At 43.3% G+C, this 16,133-nt stretch overlaps 1 protein-coding gene across 1 annotated transcript in view; it reads right to left on the bottom strand.

Annotated features, from left to right (window-relative positions):
* Positions 1 to 16,133, bottom strand: part of ASAP1 (ArfGAP with SH3 domain, ankyrin repeat and PH domain 1) — a gene marked incomplete at its 5' end in the record, with an annotated part of 273,288 nt that overhangs the window by 118,009 nt on the left and 139,146 nt on the right. The window contains one exon of the mRNA XM_082675313.1: positions 5,018 to 5,163. Within this exon, the coding sequence (XP_082531439.1) occupies positions 5,018 to 5,163 (146 nt within the window). The remainder of the gene's footprint in view (positions 1 to 5,017; positions 5,164 to 16,133) is intronic.

Here is a 16,133-nt window from a genome sequence, read left to right as displayed (position 1 = left end):
CTTGAAAGAGTGACTGACAACTGTGGTACTGAGACCTGGGTATTTGGCAAACATTTTCTTGAAAATGAATTACTCATCACTACAAGGTGAACAAGTGACAATATTTGTTGCTAATGATAAAACTGGAGCTTTCAGAGAAAAGTTAAAATTTTGGAAAACCTCTGTCACCGTGAGCTTGACAGTTTCCAAATCCTTAAAGTTAATTTATATGGTTTCAGATTCATACTGCTACTAACTTTTAAGGAATCACCATCACGTTTTGACATAGTATCAAATAAAATTATTGATAATTACCCGAAAAGGCTCTTGAAGTACTTTTCTCTCTTCCCAATATACAGACCTGTATGAGACTGTAATTTTTTGTCTACTTCAAGCAAAACAACGTATTGCAACAAAATGAATTAATACATTAAAAAGTTCCTCAGTTTTAAATTCTAAGATGGTAAACATGGATAGAAATAGTCCACATAAACACAAACTCTTTGGTGTTCTCAAACATTTTTAAGATTGGGGTCCTAACACCCAAGTTTGAGAACTACTGGCTAACACTCTTCCAATATAATATATGTAATTCACTAATGAGGGAAACCCAAAGGAAAAAGTAGAGAAGATAGTACTTTGCAAGCTAAAGAGAAACAGGAGTTGGACGACTACTGGTACAGGTTCCAGTCACCATGTCAGATGGGCCGTTAGCACCCACAGTCTATAGAGGCAACATCACGCCTTCTGTAATTTGTGGACGCAGCACTGATGACTCCACGTGAGCGTGATCCACAGTCAGGGAACTTGAGCGCAAGCCCTAATTCCACTACTTCCCAGGCATGTTATTTTTTGAAGATTTGATGCACTTATTTGCAAAATGGGATATGACTATCCATACCTGCCATTACACGGCGGGCTGCCATAAAGATCAAGCAAGAAGATGTAAGTAATAATAAAAGCTTGTATTTGTTAAGCAAATTCCATAGGTCAGGTATTACGCTTGGTGATTTACTTCCAGGATCTTGATCAAGTCCCACCACTACCAAGAAACAGATACTATAATTTCTTTTTACGGATAAGGAAACTAGCATTAGAGAAGTTAAAGTGATTTGCCTTAGGCTAGAAAGCTGGGCGCTGGGAGTTGGGAGTCCAGGTCTGATAGTGACCAAAACCTATATTCCTCCCACCACTTACAATGCACGAACTCTCCCATCCTGTATTATGGCCTTTTTATAAAAACTGTTTTCTAGGCAGTAAGCAAAGCAAGTTTCTTTAAACCTGGCTCAGTGCATGACCCTCTGTGCAGTCCTCAGATGTCTATTAGTTACAGGTTAGGGACTTTCCTGGTGGTGCAGTGCATAAGACTCTGCGCTCCCAATGCAGGGGGCCCGTGTTCAATCCCTCATCAGGGAACTAGATCCCACACACATGCCACAACTAAGGAGGCCGCCTGCCACAACTAAGACCCAGTGCAACCAAAAAAAAAGCTCAGAGATGCAAGAGGTTAGAAGCTGGCTAATAAAAAGCCAGCCTCGGTCCATGTGAAGTTAACACCAACATCTGGGCAGCTCCTGGGAGTTTGCATGTAACCTCTCACTTGATCATCGTACCTTCCACGCTCATTGAATGTTTAGAAAAACAAACATCTAAATGGTGACTGAGAGTCACCAGCACTTAGTACACTGATGTTTTTCAGGACCAACCCTTCAGAAACTCCCAAACACAATATACTTATAATACTGATTGCTTAAAAGTAACACGACTAATAAAAGTTTTCCCTACCTAGAGTCAGTCAAAAACAGAGCACTAGGGGCTTCCCTGGTGGCGCAGTGGTTGGGAGTCCGCCTGCCGATGCGGGGGACACGGGTTCGTGCCCCGGTCCAGGAGGATCCCGCATGCCGCGGAGCGGCTGGGCCCGTGAGCCATGGCCGCTGGGCCTGCGCGTCCGGAGCCTGTGCTCCGCAATGGGAGAGGCCACGGCAGTGAGAGGCCCGCGTACCACAAAAAAAAAAAACCCCCCCAAAAACAAAAAAAGCAGAGCACTAGACCTGACCCCAAAACCGACCCTTTCTTCCATGAAAATAAATAATACTTTAATGTAAACTATTAAAATACCCATCGTGAGCAATATCTTAATTAGAAAATGACATTTTTCAGGATTGACCATAGACCTCAACACAACAGACATTTGGATATTTGCCGGTTCAACTGAGGATACAATTTAGGAAGTCTAAAATATACCAAGGTACCTTTTTTAAAATCTTACTTTCTAAATTTCAACTGTATCCATTACTGCTTAATGTTTCCAGCCTTCACTAGCCTAAGAGAATAGGATTTTCAAGAATCTCCTGAGAAAAACAGCTTCCCAGGGGGGTGCTCCCCCAAACTCATCTGGGGCCTGAAGGTGCTTGCAACTGACTCAGAAACCCCTCCCTGCCCGAGGGGATTGGCTTCCTCTCCGCCCTCTGCTCTGGGGCGTGACCCTGTGAATCTTCCTGGTTTGCTCTTCCCTTTCCTGGCAAAACATGAAAAGGGAAGCAGTAAGCTGCCGGCTGTTGTCGGGTCTTACGAACTCCTGGGACTGACTTTATTCAATCAGAAGAGTGTTCCCTTAGTAACCAGCTACAATACACACTGATTCTTCTAACCTGCTCCCTCACTGGAAATGCCACCACCTTCTCTTTTCTTGGCCGGGCCGCATGGCTTGCGGTATCTCAGGTGCCCAACCAGGGACTGAACCCAGGCCACGGCAGTGAAAGCCCAGAATCCTAACCAACTAGGCCACCAGGGGACTCCCTGCCACCACCTTCTTTTAAGGGAAAATGTTTTTGTTTTTTAAATTAATTGAATGAAATCTTCCAGCAATTTCTTTTCTTTCTTTCTTAGAAGGAGGAGGCCTGCAGCTTGGGGTATGTTTAGGCAAAGAAGACAACCAGAGCCAAGGGGCCAGGCAGTGCAGAGTAGGCTGGGAAAGACAATGGATGCAGCGACGGAATGCTGGGCTCACACCTCCTTACCGACAGCACGCCCGAACAAGTCACAGACATAATCTCAGTGTGCCTCAGTGCGCACATCCTGGTTAAAGGTAAACCCACCACAGGGCTGTTGTGAATCTGTTGTGAATTGTTGAATGATAAATCCACACAAAGCACACTGCCAGGTTCCTCAGAGCGTTCAGTGACTACCAGCTGTTTCCGTAGTTATTAGTTCTGTAGCTACAGTTGTTTCTGTAGTTCCATACAGAGCTAAGCAAACATAGACAACGACTGATGCTTGAATGGCCACTGACTCGTGTGGACGGCATGAAATCCACACACGAATCCCTGCACACGGAAGGAACCTACAGGGTAGGGAAGTGTGGAAATGGACTGGCCCAGGAAACGTGGAAGTAATGGCTACTGACTTAAGCCACATACATTTGGTCTCCTGGAAACTAAAGGTTAGCAAGATATTCCTGTGAAAACGCCCATCTCAGGGAAAACAGAACGTCCTCCCTCACTAGTAGCCGTTTACCAGGTATTACCGAAGCGAACTGTCAGAATCTTCTTTCACTTCTTTTCTTCCCACCATAGTACCTCTGAGCAATGCCACCCACAAAAAGGCAGGCAGCACCCAGAGGAAGGAGAAATGGGAGGCCTCATCTGAATCAAAGAGATTCACATAATCTAAGATTTACAGAAATATCATGGGTTTGTCAAATAAACCCCAAAGTGTAGGAATACATAGGCCCTAAGTTAAATACCATCCTTTCTCAAATTTCTGAAAAGAAGACATATTTCTATTTTCAGCCTTTATTTTCTTTAAGATTAGCTGTCACTGTGTAAGACTAATTCAGTGGCATAAACTATCAAACAGAATTAAATTGTCAGGGAGACAGACACATACATATATTTATCTAGTGGGATAAGAAAAAAAAAGAATATTCTGATTGGTCAAATAACCAGGTTAATTTACTATAGAAAGGTAGTCTTTATTTTCCAACAGGGTGCGTTCACATCTGGAAGACAGCCATTTGTACCAAGTAGATTTGTGACACGAGTCTCACGAAAGACCACAGACGCCTATTTGATATGAGTAACTGACCCAGGGTCAAGACATCTTAAGCTTGAGTTCTGGATCTTTAAAGGAGGCAAAGATGCAATGCTGAGACTGGCGAGAGGAAGAGGAGGAAACAGCTCCTCTCTTTCAGGAAGGAGCCTACAAAAGTATGATATACTTTTCCTTTGGCATCTTTCAACCTCCCACTGCTCCTATCTCTTGGGACTTAGGGGAAGACAGACTTGATTAAATTAACTCACACACAAGTGTGGTAGCTGTGCTACACAGAACGAACCTTTCTTGACATGAACGCAGCGTGAGGGTGAGGGAGGGTAGTGGGCACAATTTGGGGACACCCAGACAACACTGCCTGCCCAATGGGTCCCCCCACCTCCATCTGTGTCTGCTCCTAGGTCAGCAGCTCCAGTGTCTCAGATTTTTAGGGATTCTTCTTGTCATCATCTACTTCTGAAACCACAGATTCCCCAAATCTTAAAATCTTTTTTCTTGGGAGGGTGTTAAAAGGATATGGGGAGTTGGGAGAGGTTAATTATTTGTAAATCAGCGACCAAAATGCATGCTGGTCTTCACACAAGTGAAGGGTGACATGTATGTCTGAAACAAAAAAAATCATCAAACTTTCAACTAATTACTCTTTCAACTAATTAAAATGCAAGAGTTACTAAAACTTATCTAAACAAACACAAAAGCAAAACAATGGGAGAATGTGGAAAAGAATTCAGGTTAACAAGTTTCTCTCAGATTCAAAAAACCTACCCTGCTATCAGCTGGGCCGGAGGTACAAACTCTAGGCATTTCACAGTGACAGTTTCCTTAAATGTGACTCCATACCGAGGACTAAAAAGACTTTTATTTTTATTTTTTGCCCTCAGGATCAAGTGTTGGGAGAAGACTATTATATTGTTCTCTTTGTGATCTTACTATACCTTGATCAGGCTGTAATTAAAAAATATATATATTTTATGAAATGGCTTACCAGATTTTTCAGCAGTGTGGACAGTTCCTTTGTAAGAGTAGAAAACTTGACAAAAGCGGTGCCAAGATCTGGGTTGTCTCGACTTAAAAAATTACTCCCAAACTTATCAAGAACTTGTGCATAGTTTTCTTCATTTTGTACATGATCTGAAAAGAAGAAGAAAAAGGAGTCTGAGCTACTATTTGCCACAATGACAAGTTACTCTGAACATCGATCACTAGAAACTCTCAAAAGGAAAGCAAAGAAACTCCATCAATTCTTTATTGAACATGTCTACAAGGTGGTTAGCAGTGCGCTGAGTGGTCTCACTCACTCTATCAAAGGCGGTTTCCACTTTTTCTATCAGAGCACTGAGTTCATTTATATCCCAACTAATCCACAGACTCACCAAACATTGAGGGGTCAAATTATCACCACATTTTCAAGCAATTAAAAAACTATGATCGTCAGGAAACAAGGAGAAAATTCTCCTTAGAAAAATCAACCTTGGAATGCAAAAGAAAAATCCATGTGTTCTAACATGTTTCTTTCTCTGCAATTAATTCTAATTTCCTTTAATTTTGTCTAAGACCCAGTCCGAGGAACAGCATTCATACAATGCTTTTTCACACATCATCTCTTGATGCAAAATGTGCAGGTGTAGATCAGACAGATCTAGAGTTCAAGATTGGTTTCACTACCTATGAACTTGCTACCTTAAGTTTTTTAACTTCCGTGGCTATTATCCTAGCTGGCACATGAAAGGTATCAATACAATATCTGTGAATAAATTTCCCCATTCTGAGCTTTGGTTTTCTGATCTATGAGATGGAGACCAATATTTACAAGACTGTGGTGCTGATGAGTTGATAAAAAATATACAAAGGTTTCTCAATAGAGTGAATGCTCCATAAGTAACAATAATTCCTTCCTCAAAACACTTTCTCTACTTGGCTTCCAGGATATCACACTCTCTTGACTCTTCCCACCTCATGGCTGTTCCTCTCCATCATCGTCTTTGCTGGTTCTTCATCTCCCTGGCCTCAAGTCTTTGGGCCTTTATTCTTCTATACTGACGCCCACTCTCATGGGATCTCACCTAATCTTATGGCTTTAAGTAATTTCTATTAGCTGACAACTCCCAAACTGATATTCCCAGCCCAGATCCAACCCTGAATGCAGACATATATCAAGTGCCTGTTCAGTATCTCCTAGTGCTCAATCTTAACTTGCTAAAAACAAACCCTGATGCTCTGCCCCAACTCTCTTTTTTCTACAGTGCCTCCATATCTCAGTGGGTTAATGGCAAATACATTCTTATAGTGGTTCAGGCTGAAACCCATCAAGTCATACCTGATTTTCCCTTCTCATACCCCAGATGCAATCCACTGGCCTTTACCTTTAAAAATATTACTGAAATCTGACGGCTCACCACCCACATGACTACCAACCTTATCCAACATCATCTCTTGCCTCCATCACTGCAAACCCTCCTGCAAAAAAGTTCCTTTGTTGCAGCTCTTGCTCCCCTACAGGCCGTTTCCAGTACAGCACCCAGTGTGATTCTGGTAAACTGTGCATCTCATCTCGTGACTCTCGGGGCAGACACTGCTTTTCATCATGGCTATCCAGGTTCCCAACCCTTGCAGGCTTATGGGAAGGGATAGTGCACATCCCCACACCCTGAAGTAACAAGGCGCTGACCAAGGAAATACGAGTGGAGGTGGTGTGTACCACCTTCACGTGGCAGCATCTCAGATGCCCGTGCTCAGCTGTACACGGCTCTCTTCCTTTGCGGTGGAGTACAGGGAAGCATGAATTTACACAGAGGCCCATAGTAGGTGTAGGATATTTATTAAACAAATAAATGAACAAAAAAGTATCTATCAAAATCATACCTTTAAGGGCTTAATTCATACAACAGCTCTTTCTTTTCAAAGCCTTCCCTTAGTTGGCAATAATCTTTCTTTGCCCATAATTCTCTGTACCTCTACTGCAGTATTTTCCACTACATCATACATTTGTGTAAGTACAGCTCTTTCTCTGCCACCAGACCATGAGAAGCAGGGGCTCCCTCTGGCTCACCTCTGCATCCTCACACAACAAACACCACTGCATGTGTTTCAGTGAGCTCGGCTTATGAAGCTAGCTTTACTGAGCTGCTGACTTGGATTCGTCGATTTCCCTTTCAGGAATTTAAGAAGCATTCACTTCTTAAGTCTCCTAGGTTGTTCAGTAATTGAACAACAAATAATTTAAAAATATTGCACTCTCAAACACACCCTCAATAACTGCATGGGAGCAACGGTATGAGCCTGGACTGGGGAACGTCCCAGGAAGAAGTCGAAATACGACGAAGGTAACAAGCGTCACAGCGTCCAATGAAATGAAATGAGGCCCTAGCAACCTTCTAATCATTGCCACATTAAAAATGCATGGTGCCTACAGTGGATGTCAGCATTTCAGGCTGAGATATTAAAAAAGATAAAAATGCAGCTCCGGTTACCGCCCAGGTTCACTCTGAGAAGCGGCTCAGAGAAACACAAAGGAAAGGCCACATCAGCTGCACAGGCAGGATGCACACCTTTGATGTCCCTCATAAGCTGGACCCACCCTGATACCTTCTGTCTCAGGCCAAAGGGCCTCACCCTGCCCCGGAGAACCCCACTCCACCTGCCACCCTTTCCTGCTTCTGGAGGCCAGCAAAAAAGGGGTTCAGCTGCCTGTTCATTTCAACTGCTTTCGAGGGAAGGGTCTCGGAGGTAAAACCTAAGTGGTAGGCTTTGTGTTCGTTTGCTTGAAGTTATAAAATATTTCAAATGATATATCAGAATCTTTAGTTAATAAAACACCCATGTACCCACTGGCCAGTTAAGAAATAAAATACTGCAGAGTGTGTCCTCTCTCTCCCACCTGCTACCCAATCCCAGTCTCTTCCCTCCTTCCCCAGACACAACCACTATCCTCAATTTGGATTTCCACGTAGGGTTAGAAAGTACTACGAGAAGCTCTCCTTTTATGAGGGACGACAGACTCATCAGAAAATAAGATGGACTTGGCCAAGGCAGGGAGAGAGGCCACAGGAAGTTGGCTGAGAACCTTCTCTGACCCAAATGCTTTTCACAATATCATATTTAACCTTCACCAGAACTCTGCAAGGGAAGAAGTATGCTTGTGGGGCAGATGAAACCTAAAATGTGGTGAGAGAGAGGCAAAAGGTGAGACTGGATACGTACAGGCTAGATCATGTGTGCTGTATGTTTTGCCAATTCCACAACCGAAGAACCATATGCACACACGTAAGAGTGTGTGTGTATATGTATTAATCACGTTTATATATACACACATGTATAAAATTTCCTAGTGTAGTCGCCTGTTTTAAAATATGGCAGCTAATTTAGTGAGCTGTATCTTGGAATACTACTACTAATTCTCTTGAGGGGAGAAATGATGGGAGTTAAACATCAGGTGCTCGTGCCCGGCATGTGGCACGTGCGCCTAAGAGATCAGCTAATATTACCTCTATACCCATGATTAGTTATAATATAGAGATGCGTTTAATATCAAACAACACAGGGGCATACGTCTCACGTTTTAAGTCTTTTCTTACATACTGCGTTACAAAGGTAACAGTGACAATTCACCCGACAGATTATATAACTACACGCATCCCTTTGTACAAAATTAAGGGTTTACCAAGCAGGTCTTCAAAGGCACGGAGGGCAAGGAGAGGCCCCTGGCGGAGGCAGAGGCAGAAGGGAGGGACAGATTACAGAGCAGAGTAAGCAATGTGAAGGGAATGTTAGGGGAGGAGGTGGAGATAAAGGGCTCTGGCTGGGAGCGCACCGCACGGGGGGTGGGGGCGGGGGGGGGGGAAGATGAGCCGTTTTAACATGCTTGCTACGCCCAAGTGCTAGATGACTTCAGGGAGCTGGTAAAGTAGGGGCTGGGGAAGCTGGCGAAGACAGAGATGGAATAAAAGGAAATAAAAAAATAGGGTGAGAGAGAAATCTGACCCATTCACAATGGAGACTCACGCTCTTCCAATATTTGTATGGAATTTCTGGCATTCAGGGTACTGTTGCAAAGTGTAAGGCAGTAAGAGCGAGGTGACTCTTTTTAGTTCTAATAAAAGAACAAAATAGGGCTTCCCTGGTGGCGCAGTGGTTGAGAGTCCGCCTGCCGATGCAGGGGACGCGGGTTTGTGCCCCGGTCCGGGAAGATCCCACATGCTGCAGAGCGGCTGGGCCCGTGAGCCATGGCCGCTGAGCCTGCGCGTCCGGAGCCTGTGCTCCGCAATGGGAGAGGCCACAACAGTGAGAGGCCCACGTACCGCAATTAAAAAAAAAAAAATTTATAAATCTTTAGCTATATTATTAAATTAATAGATTATGACCTATTATCTGATAAAAGGAACTCATACAACTCAATAGCAAAAAACCCCCCAAATAACCCAATTAAAAAATGGGCAAAGAATCTGAATAGACTTTCTCTGAAGAAGACATACAAATAGCCATCAGGTACATTAAAAGGTTTTCAACATCACTGATCATTAGGGAAATGCAAATCAAAATCAGAACGAGGTATCACTTCACATCTGTTAGCATGTCTATTATCAAGAAAGACAAGAGACAACCGGTTATTTGTTCCCATAACTGCAGCTTAGCAGCAGGAGAATCACCCAGATAGGCCCAGTCAATGTATATAACCATGGAGATAATAAAATAAATGTTTCAAGCTACTATGTTTTGGGGTAGTTGGCTATTCAGTCATGAATAACAGAAACAATCATCTACATTGCTTTTCCTTCATCCCTTTATTTCTCTGTATTCGTTAATTTCTCAAATAATCATAGAATCTCAAAATAATCATAGAATCATAATCATAGAATCATCAAAATCAATTTAATTCACTTGAAATCTTGAAGAAAAAAAGAAGTCTACGAGATAAGTACTGTTATCACCCTTATTGTGTAGATACAAAAAACGTGCCCAAGGCCATACAGCTCATAAATAAGGGAATTTAAATTAGGGTTTTTTAACCTCTGAGCTGAGGACTTTCCCCCATATCTTAAAGTGAGACAGACTCAGATTCCAATTCCAGGTCCATCACTTATACTTTGTGATTGCACTGATCCAGCAACTTCACTTTTTTCTAAACCTCATTCCCATCCTGTAAAATGGAGATAACAATGGCATTGACCTCACAGAGGTACTGCAGTGATTAAGTAAGATACTGAATGGTACATGATAGACTCAATAAATTTCTACAATGGCAAGGACAGTAACGATGGTGCACCAGCACGCTGGCCGTCCTGGGCCGGGCGGCAGGGGCTTCCGACAGTACTGTGAAATCAATGCGCCCACTCAGAGTTCACATTCCTAGCGGCTGGCAATAACAAGTGCCTTGGGAATACAGTAAAGTTCAATACTCTTTAAAAATACCTTGTATATTTCCCAATGAGGCCCTTCTCAGAATTTTCCAAAGCACAGCAATGATTAAACAGGCCTTTCTCTGAGGGGAACTTGCCTGACTGTCACCCTGTTAGACTTTACCCACCGCTGACTCTCTGACACTGTCCTTTATTAAGAACCAACTGTGTACTGAGATCCATCACAGAGAATACCTTAAAATGCAAGACAGCTGTTTTACAGATAAGAAAAGGGACACACAGTGGTGAAGCCAGGTTAGGACCCAACTTCATTTGATTCCAAACCCATCCTTTTCCACTGACAGACACGGGAATGTGTGCCACAAACACCTACGTGGAATCTACTACATGAAAGGCTTAATGATAAATAACAAGAAAGAAAGGGGAATCAGACCTCCTGGCCCATAACAATGACAATGATATAATTATCATAACAATACTTGTTAACAGTTATTAACTGCAATAATAACAATTAATTGTAGCTAAATTTTTTGGTGACTTAACGTGCCAGGAACTGTGTCAGGTATTCTTCCTGAGAATTCAATGCTCACAAGAACATGCTAACATTACCCCGTTTTTATATATGCAGAAACTGGTCTAGGGAGGTTAAACAAGTCGCCTCAGGTCACACAGCTAATAAGAGCTGATGACACGTGCTGACTGCAGAGCCTGTGCCTTCCCTCCTACCCACTGGGTCACGCTGCGCAGCTTATGGGATTTGAGTTCCCAGACCAGGGATGCAACCCAGGCCCTGGCAATGAGAGTGCTGAGTCCTAATCACTGGACCGCCAGGGAATTCCCCAAAGCCTATGCTATGAACCAATAGGCTTGGCTAAGTGTTGGAGCCCCTAGATGTCTTCTAATTTTAGCCAGATGCCAAGTGATGGAGGGACCTGAAAACCTGGGCCTTAGTTCCAGCCTCTACCATACGACCCTGGTCAGGCGACTAAGGCTCTTAGGGGCTTTAATTTCATCTAGAAAACAGGTCTAATAATACCCACCCAGCCTACTCCTGGAGGCTGATTACTGAGACGTAAAGATGTCATAATTACTGTGAAAGCTCTTTGGGGAGAACAGCAGCAGCAGTAGCAACAACAGAGAACACGAGAAAACCACAAAGGATTACTTCTGTTTAATGAGTATAAGGCTTGGAAGATACTCATAATAAATCCCTCCTAAAGAGCAGCCCCAACCTAATGTTCCTGGAGGCATCACCTGGTGGAGGGGCACCGTCCTGGGTGGGACAGAGACCTGGGTCTGAATCTCCCTCTGGCCCTGCCTGGCCATGTGTGACCTTGGAAAAGGCACCTAACTCTTCCGGGCTTCAGCTTCATACGTGAACTGTGATGGATAACATCTAGCAAGTACATACAAGTCCCTAAAAATATCTTCACTTTTATTACTTTCATTCACCCTGAGACCCAGGGTGAAGTTCTGATGTGATGGACATTCAAAGAGAATCCAAACATTATGGTATTTTTTGGAGGGTTCCAAGATATGTAAGACAACTGTGGATCAAATCCCAGACCTTCCATTTACCAGCCACGGATCTAGAGCAATTTCTATAGTGTCTCTGACTCTGCTTTCTTAACTGCAGTAATACCTACCTGATAGAGTTATTACGTGAAATGGATGAAAAAACCCTATAATGTGCCTCACTGTGCATCTGGCTTACGCTGTCTGTTCATGAAATGGGAGGTACCATCCCTCACTCCAAAGCAAGTCTCACTTCCTTAGTTTGCTATATTCTCTTTCCTGGGAGCCTAGCTTCTCTTCCAAGATCTTTATGCAAGTTATCTTCCATGCCAAGAATCCAGAGAAGCTTGTGTTTATCAGTTTACCCTCATGATCTTAGAGAAATCTTCAGGACAGCCTGAATATATGTATTATTATACTATAGTTATACAACCTAGCCCAAGTTCCCAGTCCACCAAGCTCCATCACAATTCCAGGCCTAGCCTGCCTCTTTCAAGGTCAAAAACAAGTGTGACCTCCAAGGCAAGCTTGTCATTCACTCTCAATCTCTTGCAATGTGTGGGTTCCCAGCCTTGTGTAATCTGTTGTTATACACCAAGTCCCCAGCGTTGAGCCTGGCACATAGTTAGTGCTCAGTAAAATGCTCACTGCATGTAGTGAATTTTCCTGGAACAAGTCTTTCTTCCTACAAAAAAGACTCAGCATGGGCCATGGGACAAGGACGAAAAAACAATGAACTACAACTGCAATAATAAAGCCATGTAATACATGTCATAAATTATAGTGCTGGCATAGAGGGGCAAGTGATTCTTTTATACTATCCTACACATACTTTGTAGCACAAATCACACTTTCACAAATTTAATTTCATTTGTTTCTAAAATTACAAAAATAATTCATACCCTACTACAGAGGCGTATAAAGATAAAAAGTATTATTTCTTTCCTTTTCTCCAATCATCTCCTTGAAACAAGCAAAGTTAATAATCTGTAGTGTAAACTTTCTCTACGCTTAAAAAATACACAAATAAGGATTTCTCCCCTTTTCTCACTTTTAAAAAAACAAATGTGGGGCTTCCCTGGTGGCGCAGTGGTTAAGAATCCGCCTGCCAATGCAGGGACACGGGTTCAAGCCCTGGTCCAGGAAGACTCCACGTGCCGCGGAGCAACTAAGCCCATGCGCCACAACTACTGAGGCTGTGCTCTAGAGCCTGCGAGCCACAACTACTGAAGCCCGCGCGCCTAGAGCCCGTGCTCCGCAACGAGAAGCCACTGCAATGAGAAGCCCACGCACTGCAACGAAGAGTAGCCCCTCCTTGCCGCAACTAGAGAAAGACCGCGTGTAGCAACAAAGACCCAACACAGCCAAAAAACAAACAAATAAATAAATAATTAAAAAACAAATGTGGTATTACATATAAGACTCCATGGCTTGCTTTTTTCCTACTGAATAAAGATAGAGAAATTCAGTACAATTAAATCTAATTATTTTAATTGTGATTATATTCCATAATAAACTCTACCACAATTCATATAACTATCCCTCTACTGAGACACTTCCAATTTTTTGCCACCAAAAGCCAGTGCTGCAATAAATATTCTTATACATAAGCTCTTACGTGCTATCACTTTATCTCTGGAAGGATACATTCACAAAAGCAGAACTGTCGAGGGATAGGGTGTACATTTCAAATTTTAATTCATATTGCCATGTTCCTTCCAGAAGAGGTTGGTTGTAGCAAGTCACATCCCCAACAGCAATGCACACATGGAAGGGCGGAGCTCTCTATAAACTCATCAGCACATATATGTCATTCTTCTTCTTTTTTTAAAAATTAATTAATTAATTAATTTTGGGCTGCATTGGGTCTTCGTTGCTGCGCGCGGGCTTTTCTCTAGTTGTGGCGAGTGGGGGCTACTCTTCGTTGCGGTGCGCGGGCTTCTCATTGCAGTGGCTTCTCTTGTTGTAGAGCACGGGCTCTAGATTGCAGGCTTCAGTAGTTGTGGCACGTGGGCTCAGTAGTTGTGGCTCGTGGGCTTAGTTGCTCCGCAGCATGTGGGATCTTCCCAGAGCAGGGCTCGAACCCATGTCCCCTGCATTGGCAGGCAGATTCTTAACCACTGCACCACCAGGGAAGCCCTGTCATTATTCTTTTTAATTCTTGCCACGTGGATGTGAAAAACTTGACTATAGTAAGCCTGAGTAACTTTTTGTAATTTTATTGTCCATTCACATTTCCTTTTCTGCCTGTTTACACACTTAGCCTGGTTTCCCATTGCTTGTCTTTTCCCTATTTGTAAAAAGACTGTCTTGCATACGGGATGGCAATCTTTGTTGCAAGTATTTTCTCCCATTTGTCTTTTTTTTTTTGGCTGTGCCACACGGTTTGCAGGATCCTAGTTCCCTGACCAGGGATCGAACCCAGGCCCTTGGCAGCGAGAGCGCAGATTCCCAACCACTGGACCACCAGGGAAGTCCCTCCCACTAGTCTTCTAACTTTCTGTATGGTGTCCTTTGCCATACAGAATATTTGAAATTTCAGAGTCAAATATACCAGTCTACTCAAAAGACTTTTGGGTTTCCTGCCTTGCTTCCACTCCTAAACCCTTCTAACGTTCAGTATTTTTTCTAAACATTGAAATCTTTAATCTAATGCAATTCATCTGTTCACACAGCAGGAAGAAGGGTTCTAATGTTAGATAAAGTATGTCCTAAACCTTCTAGTATTTAGTTCAGTTTTATTTTCTTTTTAATATTTAAATACTCAATCCATCAGCAATGGGTGTATTCACATGGCATGAGGAAGAGTTCTAATTTATTTCCTTTCTGCTGTATGAAAATACATTGCTTATTTAACATGGCCTGTTGTAGATATCCATTCAATATTGGATAAATCAATGAACATGTGGTAAAACTTGGATGGGGCAGGTTGGGTTTCATAAAAGACGGTAACTGAGCAGCAACCTGAAGAATAAATAGTTGGTTAACAAGTCAACTTGGGGTAAAGCACCTTCCAAGTAAGAGGTAACAGCCTACCATCAAGGCACCATCAAGTACCCAGGGGTTAAGAAGAGACTAACTTGGGGCCTTGGGTCTCTCCAGAGCTCACCATCTTCAGTCTAGAACCAGGCAGGTGAAGTTTAAAAGCACTGCCCTCTGGGCTTCCCTGGTGGCACAGTGGTTGAGAGTCTGCCTGCCGGTGCAGGGGACACTAGTTCGTGCCCCGGAACGGGAAGATCGCACATGCCGCGGAGCGGCTGGGCCCGTGAGCCATAGCCGCTGAGCCTGCGTGTCCGGAGCCTGTGCTCCGCAACGGGAGAGGCCACAACAGTGAGAGGCCTGCGTACCACAAAAAAAAAAAGCACTGCCCTCCGTTCCTGTTCATTGTCATACTGGGGCTCAGATCGCTTTTGCCACACCAATCCATAAAGCCAGCAACACCTACCCTGTGACACTGAAAACAACCAGTTTTAATTTTACAAGACACTGTGTTATCGGGGGATCAGGGCTGGATTTAGAGTCCAGAGTCTGTTTTTTTCTGAGATACAACATCTACTTTACTGTGAGAAGTTATTTCACATCCCTGGGCCTCCGTTTTCCCATTTGTTCCCACACCCACTCCCTGCACCGGTCTATTGTTAAGATTAAAGGTATCACCCTTGGAGGCAGAAAGCCCTGTGCACATTTTTTTTAATTGCTTTTCTCCATACCACTTTGGATGATTCACTACTCTGATCTGTCAAGGTCATTTTGAATTTGAATTTGTTCTTTCAAAGTTCTAGCCAAGCTTCTGCAAGAATCTGCCCCAGCCCCTGGGGTTGTTATCTGGAAACTCAGCGTGCAGACTCCCATTTCCGCAGCACTGACAAATCCATTAACTAACAGAACCCCGAGAAAAGATGCCTGCAGAGTTCCACGAGGCTATTACTCAGCATTTAAATGGCACGTGACCATCACTCCATTAGAGCAGAAGCAGAAATGTTCCCTATCCTGGCTCCATTATTGAGGCTTCCTAACTGCCAGATCAAATACACATCACACTTTGGTTTGTTGATGGCTTCTGAGGTAACTTCAGATCTGGCCCCTAAAAGAGCTAGAAAGGAGACAAGCAATTCCTCTCCTGCTCCCGTCTCCCACAGCATGAGTGCCCATCATCCCGTGGAGCCAAGTGTTCTTATAAAAAGATGTACTTTAAAAATATGGCTCCAAAAAAACCATGGCTTCACATTT

The sequence above is a fragment of the Grampus griseus genome (genome assembly GCF_964374135.1).
Source record: "Grampus griseus genome assembly, chromosome: 17".
Classification (NCBI taxonomy): Eukaryota; Metazoa; Chordata; class Mammalia; order Artiodactyla; family Delphinidae; genus Grampus; species Grampus griseus.
The sequence above is the reverse complement of the archived record's forward strand: the minus strand, read 5'-3'. Positions and strand labels throughout refer to the sequence as shown.